The sequence below is a fragment of the Etheostoma cragini genome, chromosome 2, assembly GCF_013103735.1.
Source record: "Etheostoma cragini isolate CJK2018 chromosome 2, CSU_Ecrag_1.0, whole genome shotgun sequence".
Classification (NCBI taxonomy): Eukaryota; Metazoa; Chordata; class Actinopteri; order Perciformes; family Percidae; genus Etheostoma; species Etheostoma cragini.
The window spans coordinates 17,235,514-17,260,219 of record NC_048408.1 but is presented as its reverse complement, the minus strand read 5'-3'; the positions used below and the strand labels follow the sequence as shown (position 1 = coordinate 17,260,219).

The window sequence follows — 24,706 nt, the reverse complement described above, 5'->3', positions numbered from 1 at the left end:
GCTCATCATTTTAGTTTAGCATGTTAGCATGCTAATATTTGTTAATTTTCACTAAAGTGATATAAGTATAGCCTGGCCTGTATTAGTTTTGCAGATATATGGATGGTACAAATTGACATTTCCGACATGATCATGTCACAAGATGAAAAGTCAGGGTAACACCAGAGTTTTAACAATTAGCAGGAATTGGATGTCTGCACAAAACCTATTCTACACAATCCATCTAATAGTTAGTCAAACCACAAATGTCATATTAATGGTGGTGCTAAATAAGTCAGGGAATCACTAAAGTCATTGGGATTTATCCTCTGGGGACCATGAATATCTACAAAATCTCATTGCAATCCATCAAACATTTAAAAAATATATATATTTCAGTGGTGGACTGACATTGCCATCCCTGGAGGTACACTACTAGCGTGGCTAAAAAAAAAAGACAAACACACAACAAAATTGTTGCAGACATGTGTCACGTATAATATTTGCAACTGTTTTTATTTTCAAATTGACCAAGAGGGGAAAAGGGGTTATTATAATAGCAAACATTTTTGCTTGAAAATATTGATTATTGTTATATTTGACTTTGGGGTAGATAAAAGGAGCACAGTTCAAGAGCAGAAGAAGGGATATACATACATACAGTACAGGGAAGCATAGCACCGTTTTACACTGAATACTGGTGTTTTTCGCTTTGTGTTTGTGTGCAGTATTATACTAGAACTAGGACTCTTTAGAACCAGATTGTGTAATGGGAAGGTGATCTGTGTGGAGAGGGGGCCCGCTGTCTTGTCTATGATGTCCCATTTCAAATATCCTTCGATTCAACTTTCCGCACCTTTAAACATGTTTTCTAACCAGAAAATATTGCCAAAAAACAGAAACAACGATTTTGTAATGGTGAAACATTCAGGAGGTTCTTTCATAATGCAAAGCTTGTAAATAGGATTGTATTTATAATTCTATATGTGGATCTCTGTAGTTTTCCTTCATCACAAAGCCTGTCACAGGTTTTCCATAATCAACAGTTACAACATCCATTAGTCTCTTTAAAACACCTTTACATTCTTTGGGCTGGGGATCAGTGACAAACACTTTTCAACATTACCCTTTAGAGTAATGCCTTGTACACAAACTAGTCTATTAGAGGATCTACATTTGTTACGTGATGGGTGGAAGACCAAATAGTAAGACCCCCACAAAAAGATGTGTCCATATTTAGTCGCACAAACTGTCAATCTCAATGAAAAACATATATCAGAGGGTTACAATTTGAGACTGGTCTGTGTAGTTGGTGATAAGTGTTAGTTGAGCAGTTTGTCATTGTAAAACAATAACTCTGCCCATCTTCTTCATAACCTGCCAGGTTACCAATGCTTTGCATTGCCTAACATCCATTCTTTTCCAGTCGCACATCTATTTCTATATAACAGGTTACAGTGACAGTTAGCATGCATACAAACTATCTCACACAAACATGAATTCAAGTTGCGCTGTCCCACACACAGGCTTGCAGATTACTGAGCCCAACCAGAGAGGAAGTTTCTTGAATATTACAATTTTTTCTTTATACTGCAACGCAAGAACTGATTGGCTATCGCCAGGGGCAACCAATAGTGACCCCCGAGTGATACGAGTAGGATCAAGAAGAGGAGACACTTCATACACACAAACGCACATGCATGCACACACAGTCTTAACTACACTCACCAATACAACACATTCTAAACACTCTTTGCCCACCATTATGTTTCCTCCAACCAAAGGCTTTTCTGTTTGATATGGCTTACAACTGTAGTAGCGGGGTTGAGTCCATTTCCATCTGTGTATTTGAAATGGACTTGGGCCCAGCCCTTGTTTAAACTGCAATTTGAGAACTAACAGACGAGTGAACTGAACTGCATGAGGCTTTCTGAGGCCTAGGAAGAGATAGAAGGATGAGACACTGACGATCCAGAAGAACATGAGACAGTGAGAAGAAATACAGGTTTGCTGGTACAGTGATGTCAATCTATTGCAATCTGGGTAAATAGCTTAAAATTATTTTTCCATATTACTACTCCATCACATCTTGTCCTCCTCCCTTTACTAAAATAACAGCATCATTTTTACTGTCTTTGGAAACTCCTCTCTTAATCCTATTTTGATAAGAAAATTACAAGGAAGGCTCTGAGTGATCTGGTTCAATTTGATTTAGTCACCAACCACACACCCTTCACACACACCCAACATTTCTTTCTCTGTTCTTTGCAGCATCACTGTCTAATCCTTCCTGGTCTGGTTCCAGACTGAGGCAGAAGCAAAAAACGTTCCACATTCCTGAGAATACAAGTACCAACCAGCAACTTCAAACCCTTACTAAGTCAATTATTGTAAGACACAAGGGGCAACAAGCGCGCACACACACACACCAATTACAGACACTCTCGTGCACACCAATATTGTATTCCCAAAAACATACACTAGCCCATAGAATCACACCACAGATTACAAACAACTAGGTCTTGACAGTGATTTACTGTACACAACCACATCAAGTGCTAAAGTTTCAGGAGGTTGAGGATATACCGTTTGTTACGTATATAGGGCTCTCTGACTGTTAAAAAATAATCCCTACTATATACACACGCAATAACTTTATTAGGGGTAATATCTTGTTGGAAAATATATATGCCTTTGAATAGTCTGCTCAAAATAAAACAAAGAAAATTTACTGTTATTGGCACTTGGAATCACTAAACCCGTTATACGTACAGTGATCATTCCACAAAGATTTCAGTTAAACTGTGTTCTAGTTTCTTGCCAAACATAATTTGTACTTACAAAGTTAAAAAGAGCTATTTTCAGTGTTTAAAAACACAAATTCCACAAGAAAACCCAAGCCCCAAACTGACAGAACTGTAAAGCCTTATTATGGACTGTATTTCTTTTAGAGAAGGAGGAGAGAAGACTGAGACAGCACGCCATTACTCCATCTTTGACCAGGAAACACTTGAACAAAGTAAAAATTCATTTTTCAAAAGCGACTAATAAAAGCTTACACAGTTATTCTTTCCATGCAATCATATAAAATACTACATTTCTGGTTCCTGTTAGACTATATTGGATATTTACAAGTTTTTGTTTTTTTATCATACAGTAAATCTGTACAAGGTCAGCTCCCTCACAATTCCGACTCTGGTGAGAAAAGGTTTTTTTTTTTTTTTATCCATCCTGTTGCCATGGTGATAATCCTTGTGAGTTCCTTGGGGACTCACAGGCTTTCCTCTTTCCTATGATTTATTTCTTTCAGATGGAAGAAGGGAGGGCAACAATTTTGGGGGAAAGGACGTTTGCGATAGCCACAAGCCCAAAACAAATGTATGCAGCATCCCATAGAGTTTTAATTCCTCAAGTTTTCTAGCTTAACACGTTTTCCTCAAGACTTTACTGTGGTTGGCTGCTGACACTGTCAGTCCTGTGTGATGACTGCGTTTTCGGCTGTTTCTGGGGCTGTGGTTTTAGCTGCTGCTGGTGCCTCTGGTGGTGAGATTGTAGCTGCGGTTGCTGTTGGTGTGTTGCCTGCGTGAAGGTGCCCTGCTGTTGGAGTGGGAAAGCTGCCTGAAGAATCAGCTGGGTGGACTGGTTACTATGGAGAAGACGAGTGCCCTGACAGAAAAAAAATGCAAGACCATTAGAAAATGAAGCAGTTCTTTAACTAGTCAATAAAAAAAACATCTTTCTCTTCTCACACATTCTGCAAGTAAAGTAAATGCACACCTTGGAGTTTAAATCGATACTTAAAATTATTAGATTATGTAAACAGTAGTTATATTATTTCACTCATGACTCACTTCAGGATAAACACAACAACACTTTTCAACTAAATAAAACATATTAATAACTGAAAAACTATAGTGAGTAGTTTTTGTCGCCCCCATAAGGAATTCTAAGTAATGACAACAAAATTGTTGTCGCATCCACATGACACAAGCCTTCCGGAATCGCACACGGGACCCCAACACTTCCTTCAAGCAGTTGCTTGTAGCCAAGGACGCGGAGGGTTAAAAAAAGACGATGGACTCTTCAGTAGAGGTCATTATCCTTACTCAAGTTTCTGTGCACGAAAGTAGCCGGACGACACCATGTTCTGAGCACAGCCATACTGAGAAATACAGAGAGTTTTGTGGAGCTGAGTCTTGATTAGCTTATTGTCAACTCATTTGGCAATGGTTTGAATGTAACGTTCCGTAATAAAAGAAAAGTTACGCAAACACTAAAGCTTTAATATTTTGTCAAGATGTCTATTGAAATAAATACAATTTGCTACCTGTATGAATGGCTGTTGTTGCTGCTGCCCCTGCTGGCCACCCTGAGACACTACGGCAGTCTGATTTTGGTCGGGCTGACCTTGGGGTGGTTGGGCTGGTTGCAATGTCAGGGTCTGCGTTTGCCCTCCCTGCTGAAAAGACACAGGAGTTGACACAGAACAAAGGCATGTAGTAATATACGTAAGTTAATCGTTGAAAAAAGTAAGTTTTGTTTGGAATATTATTATTATTATATGGGCCATTGACTGCTTTAAGAGAGATACCTCGAATTAGGTGTAATTAGCATCACCTCTACAACTCCTTATGGTCTCTCTCAATGGATTCTTTTAGGAACTTGTTGTTATATTTTTTAGACGGGACAAAAAAAACTAAAAGGACTGTATATAAAGGAGGAGGCTATATGAGTTAATGTAACAACAATATAACCCATTTCTTATCGACAAAAAAATCTACTTGTCATCTTTAGGCTTCAGGGACATGACAAATGTTAAACAACTTCAACAACATCAACAACTACTCAATTTCCATTACTTTCTTTTCATTGCAAAATATCAGCATCAAATACTAAATATTTTTTTCATTAATTCCTTGAAAAAGGGGAGATTGATAAGCAAACAAGACAATTTTCAACCACCAATGCCATGGTTTTTATTCTATTTTATTCAACACTTTCACACTATAACCACACTGTCAACACTGAACAGCTGGGTGGTTAAGTGCCTTACACATGGTTGCTTGGATGGACTCATTAGTTTGTATGGCCTTAGATTCAGTTTGAATAGTTGCTATGTGACTCATAGGGGTTTGTCCATACCTGTTGCCCACCAAACGGGTTGTACGCAGTGACCACCTGTCCCATGAACATGGAGGTAGGTACCATGACTGCTCCACATGCCATTGGAGCTGTCACAAGCTTAGTCACCAGCTGCTGCCCTGCTGGGAACCTGGAGAGAATGAAATGGAGAAATGGGATAAGAAACAGGAAGATACAATAAGTTACAGTAACCATAATATAACTAGATGTCTACTACATAAATCTTTAAGCAGCTTCGTTTCAGACAAGAATCCTCCTTACTAAAGCCATGTTTTGACCGCAGGAACTTTTCCCCTAAACTAAGAACCTTCTAAGGAACTTGAAGGGTTTAATTTAGACTGGAGGGACCAGGGTCTAAATTTAGTTCTTTGGACATTTTCCTGGGACATTTTACCCACCTAAAAGCTGATCGTAGTGCTTACTGAAAGTACAGCAACCTTCAGGATGGGGTTTGCAGGGATGACCGTTGCTGATTGGTCAAACACACCAAGCTGCTTCACCTTGCCAACCACTTCATGTGGTACTCTCGTAACGATTTATGACCATTTCAGGAAAAAGGGAGAACCTTTCTTTTATTTGATAAAATTTAAATAAAATTTAGGCTTTGCTGTAGGCTTCTCGACTATTTAAAAAAAGACGTTGAGCCAGAAGCCACACTGAACTGCAGGCTACCGCAAACAAGAGCACGGCGGTGCTTTGAATCAGAGAAATAAAACCTTAATTTTTTATGGTTTCTTTCTGGTTACAATTTAAAGCACAGTGAGTTTTTTAAGAGAAAACGGTTGGGCACACTGGAGGCTGCAGAGTGTTTACCCGACCACCAGCAGCCCTCATCTTGTCATGTTGCTTTGCTTTATATTTCAGTGGCCTAGGTTGCCTGATCTTCATATGTCTCCGTACCGCAGAGGAAACCCAGACATCAATGGGCTGAACAGTTCTGGGGCCTTATAAGAAGACCCTAGAAACTTGTGTCAAAATGCAGCTTAAGTAGCAGGGCTTTACAAGATTAGTTACATGGGTCATTTATTTGCCATTTTACAACCAGGGGTTGTGCAACGAATTATAAGTTGTAGCCCTGTCACGCTAAATACACACAGAACATTTATACAAATATTTACATTTTAACAGAATGATATAAGATTAAACAATACACAGTTACTTATACAAATCCGTATACACCCAAGGAAGTTTGGTTTGGTGGGAATGAGGGTAGTATAGGTATCAGGTTTGGTTGTTGTCAACCTACCGGATCTGTCGGTCCTGTGTGAAGGTGGCCACTGCGGTGCCTTGCTGTGTGTTGGTCTGTGGCAGGCTGGTGCTGATTTGAAGCACGTTGGGCTGACCCGGCTGAGAAATCATCATGGTGTTGTATAGTGGAGTAGATACAGAGCCCTGGGTCTGAGCCTGGGGAGGTTGCTGGGGTTGACGCTGGGGCTGGAGAGTAGTAATGTGGGGAAGGAGGGAGGGACATGATATGAATTCCTTTAAAAACAGAGCAAACGGACTGAAGCTCTTTCTTTTCATTTGTCTCCTTTTTTTCCAGTGTTAATTGAATTTCATTACTTTAGGTGTGTCAAATTTGAACATGCCAAAATTGAATTCAACAGATCATGAAGATGTAAATATATACATAGAAAAACTGAAAAAAATTGAAGATTTTAAACTTAAAGCACAAGACTCACATTTTCATTTTACATAAAAAGGAGGTGGACTGGGAGGTTGTAATAAAGCTAATTAAAGACTTAGAAAGAGACCGATAAAGACACTGTTGGGTTACAGTATGCTTACTTTGATACAAACATGAAGTGAAATGTGTGGCTTTTGTTGCCTTGGCTGTTTTAAATAGACTTTATTAGTACCTGACAAGATAACTGAGACCAGCGTTACTCAATATTCCAGTGTGCAGGGTGTTTCTGGTGGTAAAGATGAAGGTTTGTGAGTTTTACAGTGAGGAGTTGCAGCGTACGCCTAATCCGGCCAACCTGCTTCTCGTCATAGTTGTCAAATGAATCTATCATATAATCAATAATATAATAAAAGTAGAGGGAGGCAGGGCATACAGCCCGGTCCAGTTGGGGAGAGTTCTAGCCTGACCAGGCTCCTCTCTTTACCCTGTCTTTCTTAGTTTTGCTGTAATAGTTTTTGAAAGCTGGGGGACTTCCTTTGACACACTGAGCTCGTCTCTCCTCTATCTATCTATCTTTCCATTTTGTGAGCATCCATGTCCCAGAAATGCTTGTTACTAACCTGGCTCTGGGGAGTCATTCCCCGGAGTCTTTATGTTCTTTTTCGCCCAGCATGTTTCCTCGGATCAGGGAGGCTCCAAAATCATGGTAGCAGCTGTCGCCATGGTCCCGCTACACGTTCTGAGATGCCCTGCTACGTCCTGCTACACTCTGCTGTGCCCTGCTACGTCCTGCTGTGCCTTGTAATGTTGCACAGACCCCTGCTATGCCATGAACTACTACAAAGAACAACTACAAATCACTATTTTTTGTGACTGTTATTGCCACTCTTCATTCTAACCCCAACCGGTTGTCAGACACCGCCAAGAGCCTCGGTCTGTCCAAGGTTTCTGCCACTGTCACACTGTTGCTTGCTCTGGAGGAAACTACTAGAACTGTTGGGTCCTTGTAAATTCTGGGGTGTGGTCTAGACCTCCTCTATCTGTAAAGTGTCTTGAGATAACTCTGTTATGAATTGATTCTATAAACAAAATTGAATTGAAATTGAATTGTGTTTGTGTAGTTGGTGAAATTCTCCACATGAATGACCAATAATTTCGAAAGTTCACACAAACTTAGTATTCTCACAGTACCGCGAATATAGAGTACATAATCATTGTTGGACCTGAAGTTACAGATACTGCTAGCTTATCCGAAATTAAAAGAACAAAGGTTGTGTGTGTGTGCGTGTGTGTGTGTGTGTGTGTGTGTGTGTGTGTGTGTGTGCCCCACCTGTGTGAGGGCGTTGGTCTGCTGCTGCTGTAGGTTTTGCTGGGGGGGTGGTGCCTGCTGCTGGATAGTGAGCTGCTGAGTTCCTGAATGGGCAGGGTTAATTGTTGTTTGCTGGACCTGACTGTTCAAAGTAGTTGCTTGTGGGACCAACCCCACCTGGGGAAGCTGCACGTTCATCGCTCCACCCGCCTGCTGCAGCAACATCTGTCGGGATGGATCACCAAATGTCAGGCATAAGTGGTCTGTGTGTTTACACTACGTGCAGATATATTTGCACATGTATTCACCAATAAGCACACAATAGCAATATTGTTATAACAAAACAGAATTATTTAATGAGATATCTCTATAGGATACACACTCAGCTAGTGAAATAGCTTTTTTTTTCTGAATAGAACAAAATGAATACATAATGCATGATTCTTGTTCTGATGTAGGTCAGGCACAGCCAGGTAGAAGACAACAGTAAAAGACAAAGCAAAATACACTTACTGATTATGCTTGCATATTTCTACTGATAATCTTGCTTTTCCTCTGAGAGAAGCATTGAGCAGCGGCTGGATACTTAGAAATCATTGGACTATACACTTTTTGTAAACATAATAGGCTATTGTAATTTTCCAACATTTGTCTGCGTAAGCGTGGCCTATCAATAGGTCAAGCCTGTCATACAGTGACTGTAGTTAAAGCTAATTAGCATCAAGGTGCCTCCCTTTCTCTGTGGATGACTACTACAAACTCTTTTAGAAGATTGTAGTTCTGGAAACCAAAATTCAACGGTTAGAAGTAAATGTGGAAGTGAACACATCATGTGGGAATGACACCACTTTACCATTGCCCCAAAACAATGGACAAAAGCATGCTAACCCACGGCTAATTAGCACCAAAAAGACTACAAAAAACAGGAGGGCTATGGAACGGATAATAAATCAACAAGTAGTAGTTTTTGCTGGAACTATCTTGGTGCAAAGCCTAAGAGTAAATCTTCCTGGTAAATGGGCGGACGACTAACGTGCAGGGCACAGCACCCTGAGATTTGTGATATGACCGGCTGGCCTGCATTATCGTCCAGGCAGAGCGCCTCTTTAACCCCTGTACTTAGTAGGACACAGCCGTAAACTGCTGCAAAAGGGGAAATTAGCAACAAAAAGCCTTCCCAGTAACCAAGTGTGCAAATGGATAACAGATTTGCTCCACTGCTGCAGGACCCTGGGCATCAATCTGATGATCTGGATTGCATCTACTCGTCACACAGCAGGGTAAGGACTGAAATCAATTCAAAAAGTACAAATCTACAGGGAAAGCTAACAACTGGGCCTCAAACTTTGATTGTGGGTGACTCTGCTGTAAAAGATTTAAAAAGCAGCAAAACACCAAAATACTCTGTTCTCCCAAAGACATGGTGTCTGACTTGACCCAAAGAATCCCAGATATCGTGGCAGCACACCCAACTGTGAAGAACATTATACTAAATATAGGGTCACAAGATGTTTTAAAGCAACAGTCTAAAATTCAGAAACAGGACTTTACGGGTCTGCTGAACACACTCAGCCCCCTAAACGCGGAGGTGTTTATAAGGGCCCCATACCGCCAGTGAGAAGAAGAGCTGAGAGATTCAGCAGAGTGTTGGTACTGAACAAATGGCTTTCAACTGCATGTACTGTCCATTCTCTACAATTGACTGACAATTTAACATTATCTGGGACCGCAGACATCTTCCTTAACAACCAAGGAGTAAAGCTGTTCACCTCTAACCTACTTTAATTTCTGCGCCACAAATCTGCTCCCTCTGCCAAGGACATAAGACAAGAGGAATCTAAACAAGAGGGAGACATTACAAAGCATGGCAGTGATCTACCACAGCCCACACCTGAGCAGAAATTTAACCATGGGAGATATGAGAAATCTTAACCCCTCTCTTCACCTGTCCAACACTTGTCAAACTCCCTCATACTTTCTCCTCCTTCCCCGATCCTCATGTTGGAGTTCAGTGGCGGGATGAGGGAGCTGGTGGATACTGTTGCCAGGTTTTCCCAATTTACGTTGTGATAGCTAATAGAAAATGAATGGTGAATCAGCTGAGTAAGAAGAAGAACTTAACTGCAAACTTATCAAATGTAGCATCCATTCATTGTCAGCCACAGCCTGTCCAAAAAAAAATTAAAACATACTAACACTAGCCTTACTAAACGTCAGTGCATTGGCAGGGAAATCATTTTCAATCAATGATTTTATTATTAAGCACAATCTTGATTTTATGTTTTTAACTAAAACCTGGTTAGACCATAATAACACTGCTGCTGTTCTTTTCGAGTCAGCGCCCCCTAACTTCAGTTTTATGAGTGAGAACAGAGTGAATAAGAAAGAAGGTGGAGTCCTCTGGCTCTGCAGTCCAATGTTGAAGTGTCCTTGGGCAAGACGCTATACCCTGAGTTGCCACCGATGCTGCGCAATCTGAGTGTAAATGTGTGTCAGTGTTTATCTGATGAGCATGTGGTACCTTGTACGGCAGCCTTGGCCACCAGTGTATGAATGTTGAATGGTTGTATGTAAAAGTGCTTTGAGTAGTTGTTAAGACTAGAAAAGCCCTATATAAATACAGTCCATTTACATTTAATGACTCATTCCAATGTACGCGAATATCTTGTGAAAATTTTGCTTCTTTTGAATATGTGGCTCTTCAGCTAAGGTCCTCCTCTCGAGCTATATTTCTAAATATCTACAGACCACCTAAATATTGTGCAACATTCTTTGATGACTTTACTGAACTGCTGTCTATAATCTGTATTAACTTTGACTGTATAATCATTTTTCACAACATTTTACTAGACCGGTTGGGAAACTTGGTTGGCCTTCTGGCTCAGTGCTAAACTGGTTTGAATCCTACTTAAAAAATAAGGACTACTTTGTGTCTATAGATAATTATACATCTGAGCATACAAATATGACGTTTGGCTTTCCCAAGGCTTCATCCTGGGGCCTCTTCTGTTTAACATCTACTGTACATACTTCCACTGGCTCAGATTATGGAAAACAACAAAATAAGTTCCCATAGTTACGCGGACAACACACAAATTTACATAACCTTATTGCCAGGGGACTATAGTACAATACAAAAACTAAGTGCATTGAACAAATTAACAACTGGATGTGCCAGAACTTTTTTAATTAAATGAAGAAAAACCAGAGGGGCAAAAGAGGAACAACGACGAAAAGTCTTCGCTCAGCTTCAAACAACAATGTTAAAAACAACAGACAAAGCCAGAAATCTTGGTGTAGTCATGCACTCAGACCTGAATTTCAACTAACCCTAACCCTTTCAGTAAACTGAAGTAACCCTCCTTGTTTCGATGTTTGAATATAATTAGTTTTATTTAGCTGTAAAAGGTACAACACAGCAAAAAAACTGTCACAATAACAAAACAAGACAATAAACTATAGACTAAATTTAATAAATACATCATGAGCAAACGGGACCTACATTTTAACGCCCATTTGTATAAAAAGGCCACATTTAAAAATTCTAAAAGCTATCGTGTGTGAGTGTACTTCTTACCTGTATGCCCTGTCCCTGGACTTTCTGCAGCTGGTCTTGGATGTGTCTCAGCTCGTCTTGCTGCCGCTGGATGTTGGCTTGGATCAGTCTTGTTCTCTGTTCTAGCTGCTCCTTTAGATGCTGCATGGCATTCACCTGCGCTGAGAATTCCATCACCGGCTGTGGGTGGAGAGAAAAAGAACCGGTCAGTCACTTACTTCAAGTGTTTATGAGCAGTTAGCAGAAACAAATGTTCTGATACTCAAAACCAAACACTTGCAAATGAACATCACAAAGTCAACAATAGTGCTGCAGAACCCATTTTTTTTGTCTGACCAATTTTCCCAAAAAACTAACAACACTTAAATCTGTTTGAAAACTAATCTGATGTTGATCGACTGAGAAATAACTGACAAACTGTTTCTGAGGCCTGCACTACGAAGCAAGATTTGGCGTTAACAAGGTAACTTCAAGTTCAACCCGAGGTTTTGTGTGTCACGGTTTTAATCGCCGTGGTTACTTATGCTGAACACCTAACCAGGTCGGGACGAGGTTAGCTCAACCTATGTAAAAGCACCACTTACTGACCAGTTAATACTCTATTGATAAGGGCGTCACCATTCTTAGAAGATCCGCTGGCAATAGATGCGCGGAGAGAGAGAGATAGGTGCGCTCGTAAAAGTTAAAACATTTAGAGACTGATCACCCCCGTCAACATTTGCTGATGGGTATTTTTATGAAAGATATAACATACAAAATTTGAATGTTGGCTGGGTGAGATTAGCCCACGGGATTTTGTACAGTGAGGGAAAAAGTATTGGATCCTATGATGATTTTGTATGTTTTCCCACTGACAATGAAATGATCAGTCTATAATTTTAATGGTAGATTTATTTGAACAGTGAGAGACAGAATAATAAGAAAATCCAGAAAAAAGTATATCAAAACTGTTATAAATTGATTTGCATTTTAAGGTAGAAGCCTAGCCAGTCTCCAGACCTTACTCTCATAGAAAATCTGTGAAGGAAGCTGAAGGTTTGAGTTGCCAAACGTCAGCCTCAAAGCCTTAATGACTTGGAGAAGATCTGCAAAGAGGACTGTGACAAAATCCCTCCTGAGATGTGTGCAAACCTGGTGGCTAACTACAAGAAATGTCTGACCTCTGTGATTGCCAACAAGGGTTTTGCCACCAAGTACTGAGTCATGTTTTGCAGCGGGGTTAAATACATATTTCCCTCATTAAAATGCAAATAAATTTACTGACTGATAGGGAAGTGATATTGATAAGCGTTGTGATTTACGCATTTCTCTATTTTGTTGCCAGCATTCTTACTGTTATAGGAAGCAGTGACTGTACTGCGTTTAGCCTGTAAAACCTTGTCCGTGTTCTTCATATTTGTGTAGAATTATAGTTTGTTCTTCTTATGCGGCTCTGGTACAAGATTGGTCATCATGTCGTCATGGGAAACCCTCGGTTGATTGAACTAGTTTTTAACCACTGTTGTGAAACAGCTTATGCGGTTGTTAGGTCAGGTGAAGCAAGGTAACTGAAATAAATCCAGGGCATGTTGATCTTGATTCATAGTACAGGCCTTAGCTCTACTTCACAGCACATTGAGGAATGGTGTAGTGGCACCATTCTCACCTGTACGTTTGTCTGTAGCTGTTGTTGTTGTTGTACTTGTACTTGTTGCTGCTGCTGCTGCTGTTGTTGTTGTTGCTGCTGTTGCTGTTGTTGTTGTTGTTGCTGCTGCTGTTGTTGCTGTTGTTGTTGTTGTTGTTGTTGTTGTTGTTGTTGTTGTTGTTGTTGTTGCTGAGTGATCATACCTGGAGTTACACTCTGGCCTGTGGTCTGAGAGCTCATAGACTGCAAATAAACAGATAATCAAGAGAATTATGACAACTGATGTGTAAGAGTTTGTACATTTTGATATCATTTCCATAACCAAACTGCATTTTAAAACAGGATTGAATGAATAAAAATTAAATCTCTATTTTTATTACTTTTGGCCAGAAAAATCAGTATCTTTCAAAACAAGAAGTCCTATTTACTTGGTCTTGACCAATTGAGTCTCACCTGACTGCTGATGGATGAGCGACGCTGTGATGTCATCTCCATGGTGGAGCCCAGAGACTGCCGAGGAGGTGTGGCCGTGTCCATGTTTAGCTTGGAGGCTGTTGCTGCAGAGAGAGAGAGAGAATCATTGATGATTAGGAGTCATATCCGGACCGTGCGGATGATATTGTATTATCTTACTGCAGGGCTTCCCATCACATTAAACTCCAGAACTGATGCGTCACTGACTCGTCATTAAGAGTATTACATCAGGGTATAATTAATTAACATTATGTATGTACATGCAACTGTGTGTGTGTGTCCTTACAAGTGCAGGTGTTGTCAGAGACATGTGATGAGGACTTGTGAGAACTCTGTGAGGAGGTTGAGTGTGTTCGGCTGCGGTCAAATCGCTCCAGAGCCTCCTTGAGGCTGGATGTATTCAGCTGTGACTCTGAGCCAGAGTCCTGACTCTAAAAATAAGCAGAGGAAAAACAAACTTGACATCAAGTCCTTTCCAAATAGAATAAAGTAAGCGTGCAAACAGGTGAAAATGACAGGGCTGATGGGTAAGTGGCAAGGGATCATTAAGGATAAAATACACTGCATGTGCTTTAGCCTGCCATCCTACCAATAGATATTAATTACTGGCTATTAGAAAGACAACCCAAAAGGGTAATTTATTAACAAATATATGTGAGATTAACAACCATTATTCTGGTGTGCTATCTGTTTGTGAATTCCATCCAAATTTTGATTTATGATAAATCTGTTGCTGTCATCTTGGTGTAATCATTTACCAAAGGGATTGAGATAATATCAGAAAAACCAACAAGAGATTTTTAGATAGTGTGAGAAATACTCACTGACAGTAGCAACTCGCTGACAGAAGTTAATGGTTAATATATGTGGGAAAAAATACGCTTTTGGCTTCCTGTTTACAGTTTACATTAGAAACAAGTTTTGGGGATTTATTTGGTGAGCTTTTCGATGTATTTGACAACATGATTTAATAAAGCGGAATATATATTTCTTGTGTTTAATACATTGTCACTAGAGAATTTTAGCCAATATATGAATCAAAGTTCTTACGCTACCGATTTGGTAAATTTGTACCTCAGGCTTAAACAAAAAATTCAACCATGTTTGTTTGTTGTTTTACAACTTCTCCCCCATACTTGATATATTGTGATACCTTTAATTATTCAGCTCATGCACTGATGACAACAGATTTCTCACCTTATTCGTAACTTCTGGGTTAGACTCCTCAATGCCAAGCTCTCTGCGATGTTCTGCCCTCACCTCTGCATAGCTGCATTTAAGACAATGAAGAAGGTTTTAGAGACAACCTCGTGAAGAACCAGCAAAGTTGTTTGCATAAGAGATGAAAAAAAGTTTGTGAAAAGTTTCTGAAATTCTGTGTCACCAAAAATAGATCTTAAATGATGCATATGAGGAGCCATTAATTTTTGAAAGATTATTTTCGGGGTATTTTAGGCCTCTATTTTGACAGGACAGCTGAATACATGAAAGGGGGAGAGGGGGGGGAACGACATGAAGCAAAAGCCTGCAGGTCGGAGACGAACCAGCGGCTGCTGTGTCGAGGAGTAAAACGTCACACATGGGCGCACGCTCCACCAATTAAGACACCCAGGAGTTGTTTATTATCACAGACTCTTAACAATGGTTTGGAAATGTTAAATGATCAGAACCAAAAAATAGCATTGGTAATTGTAAATTCACTGAAAAAGTACAGGGAAGCTACAATACCTGACTACTGTGTGGGTACAGACAATAAACTCAGGTCGAGAGTTCCACTGATGATAGGTGATGTAGTAGTGCGTCTGAAGCCAGATCCACTGTTGACCTTTAGTCAGGAAACGATAGTAGCAAGACTTTCCTTTACCATACTGCATTACTGAATGGGAGAGAGACAGAGGCAGACAAAAGCAGAGTTGTTAGAATCAACAAGCAAAAAAAGCCTTTTAAAACAGGTCTCAACTGATAATGTATAAATATGAGCGCTTACAGTGTTCGTGACACTTGGCTAATGTCTCCAGGTCGTCCACATGGTAGTAGTCGTACCCTGATGTTCCCAGAACCTCAAAAGGCAGGTAGCCTATGATTGGTGGAGCTCTAAAAAGGAGAAATGTAGCTCAGTGTAAATTATTTCAGGAAGACCTAAATATTAATTGATGAACTCCTAAATCAATTCAGCTATTCTCCTTACCTTGGCGCATTGCTATTATGATGCTATTATGATTTGCATCGTCATATTTTCATTTGTAATCTTTTGCATGTGTATGTGCTGCTGCTCTTCCCTGTGTATGTAACAAGCATAGTGTGTGCGCGCTGTGCATAAGCCTAGGCCCATTTTACAAATTCTAATTTTACTAATAACATTGAAATGCTGCGCTATTGACTTTAGACAAGGTTTTTGTTGATAAATGGCACGATGAATTCCCACTGCCTCTCGACAGCAATACACCAAGAATGCACCTGAACACACCTTCTTGTACGACCAGCACACCCATGGGCGCAAAGATGTGCGCAGTTGCATTTGCTATTTAAACAACGTGGTTGCAGAACGGGAAACTGAAACTAGCAAAGACAAGAGCAAGATAGGGCCCTGAATCTCTAAGAAACTAGTAGTATGTAAAAGCAATAGTTGGGTCATGCTTGAAGAGAACTAGTTTGTACAACGTGTTGTCCAGCCACATTGGAAAATAAAAGTGTAATTTGTTCTGAGCAGCCACCTGGAGGGTAGAGTGAAAAGCTTGCTGCCATAGAGAGAAGGGGGAGACCTGATATTGTTTAAATACGGCGCACATTTTTGACACAGCTGGCTAATCACAGTGTGAAGCGGGTGTGAATGTCAGATTGCTGTTTTCGTCTTCCACCAATCCTACGTCAAAATATGCAACCACCCGACAAGCATTTCTGACACCATATATTGGCAACTTAGGAGCAACAATTAAATGTGTGTGTTTGTGTGTTTACCTATGGTCTAAGAAGAGGAACTTCCATTCTAGACTGTGCCTCGAGGTGAATTCTTCATTGAGCTCCTCCACTGTACACATTTCCTATGAATATAAAAACAGAAGAAGAGAAATGAGAAGCATATTTGATACATTTATCAATGAATGCCTCAGTGGAATTTTATTTTTATGTGTGAGTGTGTGTACACGCGTCCAAGGCTACCTTGATGAACTGAGGTTTGGCCAGCCGAACTGTGGCAACAAAGCACACCTGGTCATCGAATGCAGGTTGTAGTGACCGCTGTAACACCCCTGCTAGTCCATTCCTCGTCACGTTGGGAACTGCACAAAACAAAGCAGAGATTGCCATTGAAAAGGTTATTTGCTCAAGGAATATTTCAGTCAAGGAATACACATATTGCTGTGTTCAATGTAGGGGCGACTACGGCTCAGTCGTAGAGCAGCCGCCTGCCAATCGGTAGTTCAATCCCTGGCCCTGCGCTCCCATGCCGAAATGTCCTTGGGCAAGACACTAAACCCCGAGTTTCTCCTGATCCTGCCCCGTCAGAGTGTAAATGTGTGAATGTTTAGCTGATAAGCAGGTGGAACCTTGTACGGCAGCCTCGGCCACGGTGCACGAATGTGTGTGAATGTTTAATGGCTCCTATTCTATGTAAAAGCGCTTTGAGTAGTTGCCTTGACTAGAAAAGCGCTATATAAAAACAGTCCATCTACAATGATATCTAAGTCAGTGGTTTTTAAAAAAAATTTAATAATGTACCCCCACTTAAAATATTTTTTGATCTTTTGGTAGAAAAAAAAAGTACAGCTTTATAAAGAAGCACAATACAGAACTGCACAATCAGTGCCTGATTTACTAAACAACAATATTGTAACTAAAAAACACTTATTACATTTTTTTAAATTAAATTAAATTATTATTTTATGCATGGCATATGGTGATATCAATACATATTTTTTAGATTAACATTCAAAACAAATATCATGTACCCCCTGCAGTTCATAGGAGTACCCGTAACCCTTTTGAGAAACACTAAACTAAGTGACATACCATTGTTCAGTGACTTGAAGTTGCCAATGAACTTTACATATTCATAGACAGGTGGTTCTTTGGGGTCAATGGCGCCTCGCAGCAAATGGCAGCAGAACTCCAGGTGGTTCTTAGCTGGAGACAAAAAATACAAAGTCAAGTTAAGTCAGAAATACAACTGCTGTAACATCCAGTAATAACATTGTTAATGCAATTAAAATGTTTCATAAACTTACAAAATTAGGTAGAGTTATAAAAAACTTCAAACACTAGAGAACCGGTTGGAAGCAGAATTTTCCCATTATGTCCCATTATGTCTCATTAAAAATATTTTCCGATATAGATTCAATCTGTTTTATTAAAATCAATGGGATAAGCCTCTGGTTTGTCTTATTTTCTTTCTAATATTCTTTGGAAGTGAGGCCCCAAAAACACATTTATATGACTTTAAAAATCAGATAACAGCCGCAAGCTGTGCATGGTGAAGTACATACAGAAAGTAAATGTTGCACTGAATGATATTCCTATTTAATCACCAAACACAGAAAACAGTACTGTGTAATTAGATAGATGAAACAAAAAGCAAGTACGGTGTAAAAAGACTTGCTGTGTTACTAACTCTTCAGGTAATCGGAGCTAAGGTTCTCGTGGTCGGTGGGGTGAGTGGACAGAGCCTTGTACACATCAGAGTGTTCCCCAATTGGCAGGAAGTTTAACATGTTCTGGTCCACCAAGTCCGTCTAAAGGAGACACACACAGACATATACACACACACACACACACACACACACACACACTCATCAGAAGATTGGCTAAAACCTTTTCTCAGCGTGCACACAATGCATGTAAACTTCTTCTACAATACGGTGGATGACTATAACATACCAGGTATAAGAACGAACCAGTGTAACTCACCGGTAGATGTTCCAGTAGTGAGGTGACACTCTCAGAGACGTAGAGGATGTTCCCATCCGTCATTATTGCTATAAAGAACCCATCCAGAGCCTGATAATACAAAACAAGATAAAGAGAACACCCATAAATGTTGTTCTACAGCAGTGGATGTAACAGACATGTAGAAATGATACCTTTGGAAATAGAATTAGAATCCTATTGGACTTGTTGAGGTAAATTAGAATTAATCTAGGGAATAGAAATGCCACAGGAGCAAAAATAACAGTCAATTTAACACCTTAACAACGCAATTACAGTAAAAAAGAATTGAGATTTCTGACCTCCAGCATGAGCTGGGTGAACTCCTCATTGCTAAGAAATGGAGGCTTCCAGTCCTGCCTGATCTCACTCGACTCCGACTGGGCTGCGATCTCTGATGGAGGGAACATGGAATTTGTATGAAAAATCAAGTATTTCAAGAAAAGGTGAGAAAAACACGATGAGGCAACCTAACATACAAGAGATAACACATAAAAAAGCACACAATAATGCAGAACAACACAGTACAAAAATATGCGGATAGTACAATGCTTAGAGTGACAATTAGGCAGTTAAACAGACCAAGAGATCACAGTGCATCCAGTGAAATGGCAACTGAGCTATTTATCATGCACGGCGATGACAAGAGCTAGGATTAAAAACAATAGTAGCTATTAAAATAGTAGCTGAGCAGTATTTTAATATTTCAGCAAAAGATAATCACAGTATTCAGTATAAGTGGTGATCAACTTAGATCATACTGGAGGTGTAAAGTAGCTCAACCACAGAAAAGGCAGGCATTAAGTATGGCATAATTGTTAGCTAGTACTGTGCAAAAGTCTTAGGCAGATGTGAAATTTTTTTTAAACTAAGAATGTTTTCAAAAATAAATAAATAGTGATTGTTTATTATTATCAATTTACAAAATGCAAAGTGAGTGAACAAACGAAAAATCTAAATCACATCAACATTTGGTGTTACTACCCTTTGCCTTTAAACCAGCATCAATTCTCATACGTACACCTGTACACTTGACTGTAGTCAGGTGTATGATCAACCAATTATACCAAACAGGTGCTAATGCTCATCAATGTCACAAGTAGGTTGCAACACAGTAATAAACTGAAACAGAACGAGCTGTGTAGGAGGCTTAAAACTTGAGAAACAGACAAACTCTGCTACCAATGTGAGGTTGTGGAAGACAGTTTCATGTCACAGGTCATACACTATGACAGGACTGAGCACAACAACAAGACACAAGGTAGATAGCAGGGGCTCTGGACTGATGAGTCGAAATTTGAAATATTTGGCTGTAGCAGAAGGCCATATGTGCGTCGCCCTGACCTTTGTGTTTACACAGGAAGTCAATGCTTTTCTGCAGGATGGTGGACTTGTCCATCTTCCTGGTGTTGCCCGGCAACATTGTGCCGAGTTCCTTGATGAGGACATTGAACTGGTCTCTCCGTTTCTTCTCAGACTTGTTACGAGACACACTACAATCAAAACCACAGTAAATTAGCTTTTAAATGTAATGTAACCATAGAAATGTTTGTTTGTGTTTTTTTCCAGATTCACCATTTTGACATACAGATAAAAACACAACAACCCTGAATATGAAATAATAATTAAATCATGTGACCCTATATTTTTTTAAGTTAAGACAGTATGACTGCTTTGTACAATAAGGCTGTGTACCATAAAGTCAGTTTGGACACAGTATATTCTCTACAGGAGCTTAACAAGAACTCATTACAATCTTTAAGTGTGGTCTGGTCAATACACAATCCTTTAAATACCATGTGATGTTTTATGAAAAGGATTAGTGTATTAATATTTAACACATACAAGTAGCATCACTCTAGTGTTCATCGTCCTATCTAGCTTACCGTTTTGCTTTGTCCTTTTCATCTTCTTCCATCAACCCATCAAAGATGCTACAATCATCCCTACAAATGGAGAGGAAAATTATTGCAGTTCTTTCCTGTTTCACTTTGTGTTTTCCTGTGTGTGCATGTTTGTTGGCAGCCTGAAAGCAGATATGTACTGTTAATAATAAGGAATGACGGGTGCTCACTAATGAGAGGATTCCTACATGCCAGGAGCAAGTTTATTTTCAGGTCACACAAAAAAAGTGACTGAGAAGGAATGTGTTGTGCTTGCCAAGAAGGTTACGAGTGCATTTGTGAAACAGGGTTGTCAGGGTTTTTGCTTACATTTTAACTAATATGGGTCAATACCAATACTTTCATTTTGTAATGACGGTGATATATCATATATCATATAGTTGTTTCTAAAGATCTTAAATTGTGACTCTTTTCATTGCAAAAAAGGCAGGAAATGCCTTTTTTTCGTAAGATTATTATTATGGCATGCCATTTCAAAATAGTAACAATAATAACAATTCTAATCATTATTGTTATCAATATTATTATTTTAAATTACTATTTATTTTACTTATAATGGATGTACTTAAGCTGTGTATAAATGTAATTTATGTTAAGTTGACCAACTGTGTGTGTGTGTGTGTGTGTGTGTGTGTGTGTGTGTGTGTGTGTGTGTGTGTGTGTGTGTGTGTGTGTGTGCGTGCGTTCGTTAAAGCATACCCTACACTTGATGTCATGGTGGCTGCTAATCAGGGCTGTGGCTGCAATGATTTGCTCTTTAGGCGTGAGGTAGGCATTTGGAAGACCACCTGGAGAAACCATAAAACAAGTATTGTATTAGCTTAGGTAAATGCTGGTTATGATTTGCATATGTTGCAATTAAGCGGACTAAAAACATGAGTAAACATTTTGGCACACAGCATACTGCATTTTTTTTCCGACAATTATATCATTAATTAATTTTGAATTAAGAAAACATTCTGATTTTCTTCTTAGCATAAAATATTGAAATCAGACTAACGTGCAGTTACAAATGTGTTCAAATGAAAGCAAACACTCATCTTGACAAACAGGTGAACTGGTCAGGTCTCAAATGGGAACACGCCATGTGTTAAAAATATGTAAACTAGATAGAAGTCCTTGCTTGATAAATGTGATGCAAAAACATGCATCTGTATGCGTGTTTGTAAATAGACAGGCACATTTTGTGTTTTTTTACCCAGTATGTCATTCTACAACACTAATTACAATTAATAGAATTTCCATGGGGTTCAGATAACTGGCTTACTATCCTTTATTACTTAAATATACAACAGAATAATATTTTAGAGTCAACTTGACTGATTCCTGAATTATAGCACAAATTTCAGAAAAATACCATATTTGTGATCTATGTTGCAACATGTGTTAGGGAACATGTCTCATTATATTGTACGTTTATTTACTCAGTTCATAAAAGACACATGACTCACCCCAATGCAGCTTACGCACGTGGTCAGTTAATGTCTTTTCTTAGGGGTTGTAGAAAGGGTTTGGGGATAAAGCTGACTCTATGGTCAAAACTGCCGTTGAGGTCATTGGTGTAACGACATGGCAACAGACCACAGAAAAGGCATGGTCATCAATCAAACCTGCGGGAGAAATCAGAGCAGAAAACTAAGTTTATGAGAGGTCATTAGGTCATTCTGATGGCAGCTTTAAGTAAGTATTCATCTTTACTGCCATGGGGATAGTAAGGAAAATTCACTCTTTGATACTGCAGCCAACAAATTACAATAAAAAATAAAATAAAAGCTATAGTCCTATATAGAAAGAAAACAACTTGATTGTAACCTACTACAACCTAATAACTCAAAAACAAATTATCTGAATAAGACAGTTGAAAGGTCTTGAAATTCCAGTTATTGCTGCACAAAGTCTTTAAAGAGCAAATAACTTACATCCGTGCAGCGAAAGAAAACCTGGAATAAATCAGTTATTATGCTTACATTATTATTATTATTGTTTTATAAAATCTTAAGAAAATCAGTAACCCAATCATAAAAAAGTGGTGTTCAAGTATTTTTGAACTTACTTTCTGGAATGTCTCTTGCAAAGTTAGCTGTTTTAGATCCTATCCTACCAGGCACTGACAAATCTTCATGAGTAAGCCACACCTGCAACACAAAAAAAACATACTAATTCACAAACGTACCAGGGGGCCTGTTTTTACTATTTACTATGCATGCAAATTTGTAGTTTAATTATAGTCTATTAGTGTTGCAATCACCTAACAACTAAACTAAAATATAAACATACTTATATACGATTAGGGCAGCAACTGTTGATCGTGTTCATTATCAGTGTATCTGTCAATTATTATTATTATTATTAACCGATCAAACATTTGGTCAAATTAAATGTCACAAAATAGTGAAAAATGGCACAATTTCTTGAAGCTCAACATGAGTTAGAGATATTCAGTTTACAGTTTGTAAAACACAGAAAATGTATTGAAGTTAGTATCCTTACAATTCCAAAGCCAGAAGTGATTGACTAATAAAAAATTGACTTAAGCCATAATCAATGATCAAAATAGTTGACAATTTTCTTTCAATCGACCTTTTCAGCTCCATTATTTTCATTATCTATTGACCAGATGATTATGTTCTCAAGTAATCATTTGGTCTACAAAATGTCAGAAAATAGTGCAAAGTGTCAAGGTGGCATTTTCAAAGTGCTTGTTATGTCTGACAAACATTCTAAACCCTAAGTATTCATTTTACTATCACATAAGGAATAGAAAAGATGCAAATCCTCCCAATTGAGGAGCTGCTATAACTGGGGAAATGCTGACATTTTTCCCTTGAAACACGATGTCAATTAATTGACTTAATCATGTCTTGTCTGGGTGAAGTTGACAAACTTGTCAAGCAGACCCAACACCAATCAGGCAACATACCACCACTTGTGCATATTGTGTTCCAATGATCCAAGAGGATTTCTCAGTAAAATATGACATTAGGAGGCCAGAGTGGGCACAGTAAAATCTATGGATAGATGTCACTAATTTTAGTGAGATATAGGCATTTTGTTAAACCGTCTTAAGGACCCCATGTGTTCCTCTGCTTTTGGAAGCACTGGCCTTACCTAACGTGACACCGGCATGTATTCCTGATGGCCAGTAAGTGAAGCCTCATTAGACAGAGCTTGTTCATTGGATGATTCTGCCTACTGTACACCATTGTCATAAACACTGATATTAGCAATATGGTAGATGTAATGCAGTCTACCAAAACAGCCATAGCTATCAGATACAACGTTAAACGGTAACAATTTTAATATACCTTTTGGTGCCACAGGTGTTAGTTATACAACCGAAAGAGCGCAACCCATATAGCTAGCTGGCAGGCTAACTAAGCTTGCTACCGAAAACTGCCCTTTTAACTCAGAGATTAAATGCTCTACTGCCCCCGTTTCCTCCCGCTACCCTTAACCATACAAATACTGAATGACACACTTATTACAGGTAAAGCCTTTCACGCATCTTGCAATAAACAGGATGGATATCAAGCCACAAGCTGTCACGCAACAACTGACATTGAAAACAAAATAATCTCTAAAATGTCACCGATGGTCTTCAAACACCGCGAGGAAACTGAGCATTAACATCCGCGCGGAGGAAAATCTTCGTTAATCCCGACAAAAACACAAATGTCACCCGCGGAGAAATGTCTAAAACCAGCGATGGTGGAAACATTTTCGCGGCAGATGTATGTACACACACACGCACACACTCACGGTCCCTGGGCACACACATTGACACGGATACGCGCGCACGCTCGCCCACTCGTACACATAGACACTGGCTGCTCTGAATGTGGGTCACTGGGCCTTGCTCTCCCTCGAGCGTGAGGGAACAGTCCTGAAGCCTCCTCTGCAGTCCGACCGCTTCCGCACGCTAAAAAAAACATCGTTAACCGATCACAACGCCCGTGCTATTTTACAATCGGGGACCACCGCTGGCTTTAGAAATGCATTAAAAAACCCTTACCTTTACTAATTATCGTAGGCAGCCTCCGTGTTTTGCTAACTTGAACGTTGCATCGAGTCGGTGGGGGCCAGGAGGACTCCGGGTTGGGGAGAAAAACAGGAGGCCTACTTCATATTACGTCGTACAGTCATGCGCAATAGAGACAGTAGGGCGCACTAT

The 24,706-nt window shown here is 39.5% G+C and overlaps 1 protein-coding gene across 6 annotated transcripts; it reads right to left on the bottom strand.

The window, feature by feature from the left end:
• Positions 1-474: 474 nt before the first annotated feature.
• clockb (clock circadian regulator b) lies at positions 475-24,672 on the bottom strand. Of its 6 annotated transcripts, XM_034859684.1 has the most exons (25): positions 24,548-24,672; positions 22,589-22,670; positions 21,987-22,145; positions 21,235-21,323; positions 20,518-20,577; positions 19,976-20,124; positions 18,934-19,025; positions 18,614-18,703; positions 18,318-18,438; positions 17,720-17,833; positions 16,871-16,989; positions 16,670-16,752; positions 15,699-15,805; positions 15,440-15,587; positions 14,909-14,981; positions 13,998-14,142; positions 13,691-13,794; positions 13,394-13,480; positions 13,259-13,360; positions 11,635-11,793; positions 8,079-8,282; positions 6,368-6,603; positions 5,122-5,251; positions 4,307-4,438; positions 477-3,645 (listed from the first exon to the last, which is right to left on the bottom strand). In XM_034859684.1, the coding sequence occupies exons 4-25, from the start codon at positions 21,249-21,251 to the stop codon at positions 3,424-3,426; spliced, it is 2,694 nt and encodes an 897-aa protein (XP_034715575.1). In that variant the 5' UTR covers positions 21,252-21,323; positions 21,987-22,145; positions 22,589-22,670; positions 24,548-24,672; the 3' UTR covers positions 477-3,423. The 6 variants fall into 6 exon arrangements, with proteins under 6 accessions (XP_034715557.1, XP_034715548.1, XP_034715575.1 ...); XM_034859666.1 differs by lacking the exon at positions 24,548-24,672 and adding an exon at positions 24,125-24,306 and having other exon boundaries at positions 475-3,645; positions 13,259-13,480; XM_034859657.1 differs by lacking the exon at positions 24,548-24,672 and adding an exon at positions 23,841-24,117 and having other exon boundaries at positions 475-3,645; positions 13,259-13,480.
• Positions 24,673-24,706: the final 34 nt, after the last annotated feature.

Excerpts from the sequence above, each read along its gene's own strand:
- clockb (XM_034859648.1), bottom strand. Across the intron at positions 16,753-16,870 it reads CCAAACCTCAGTTCATCAAG|GAAATGTGTACAGTGGAGGA; the intron begins GTAGCCTTGGAC and ends TTATATTCATAG. Across the intron at positions 3,646-4,306 it reads AACAACAGCCATTCATACAG|GGCACTCGTCTTCTCCATAG; the intron begins GTAGCAAATTGT and ends TTTTTCTGTCAG.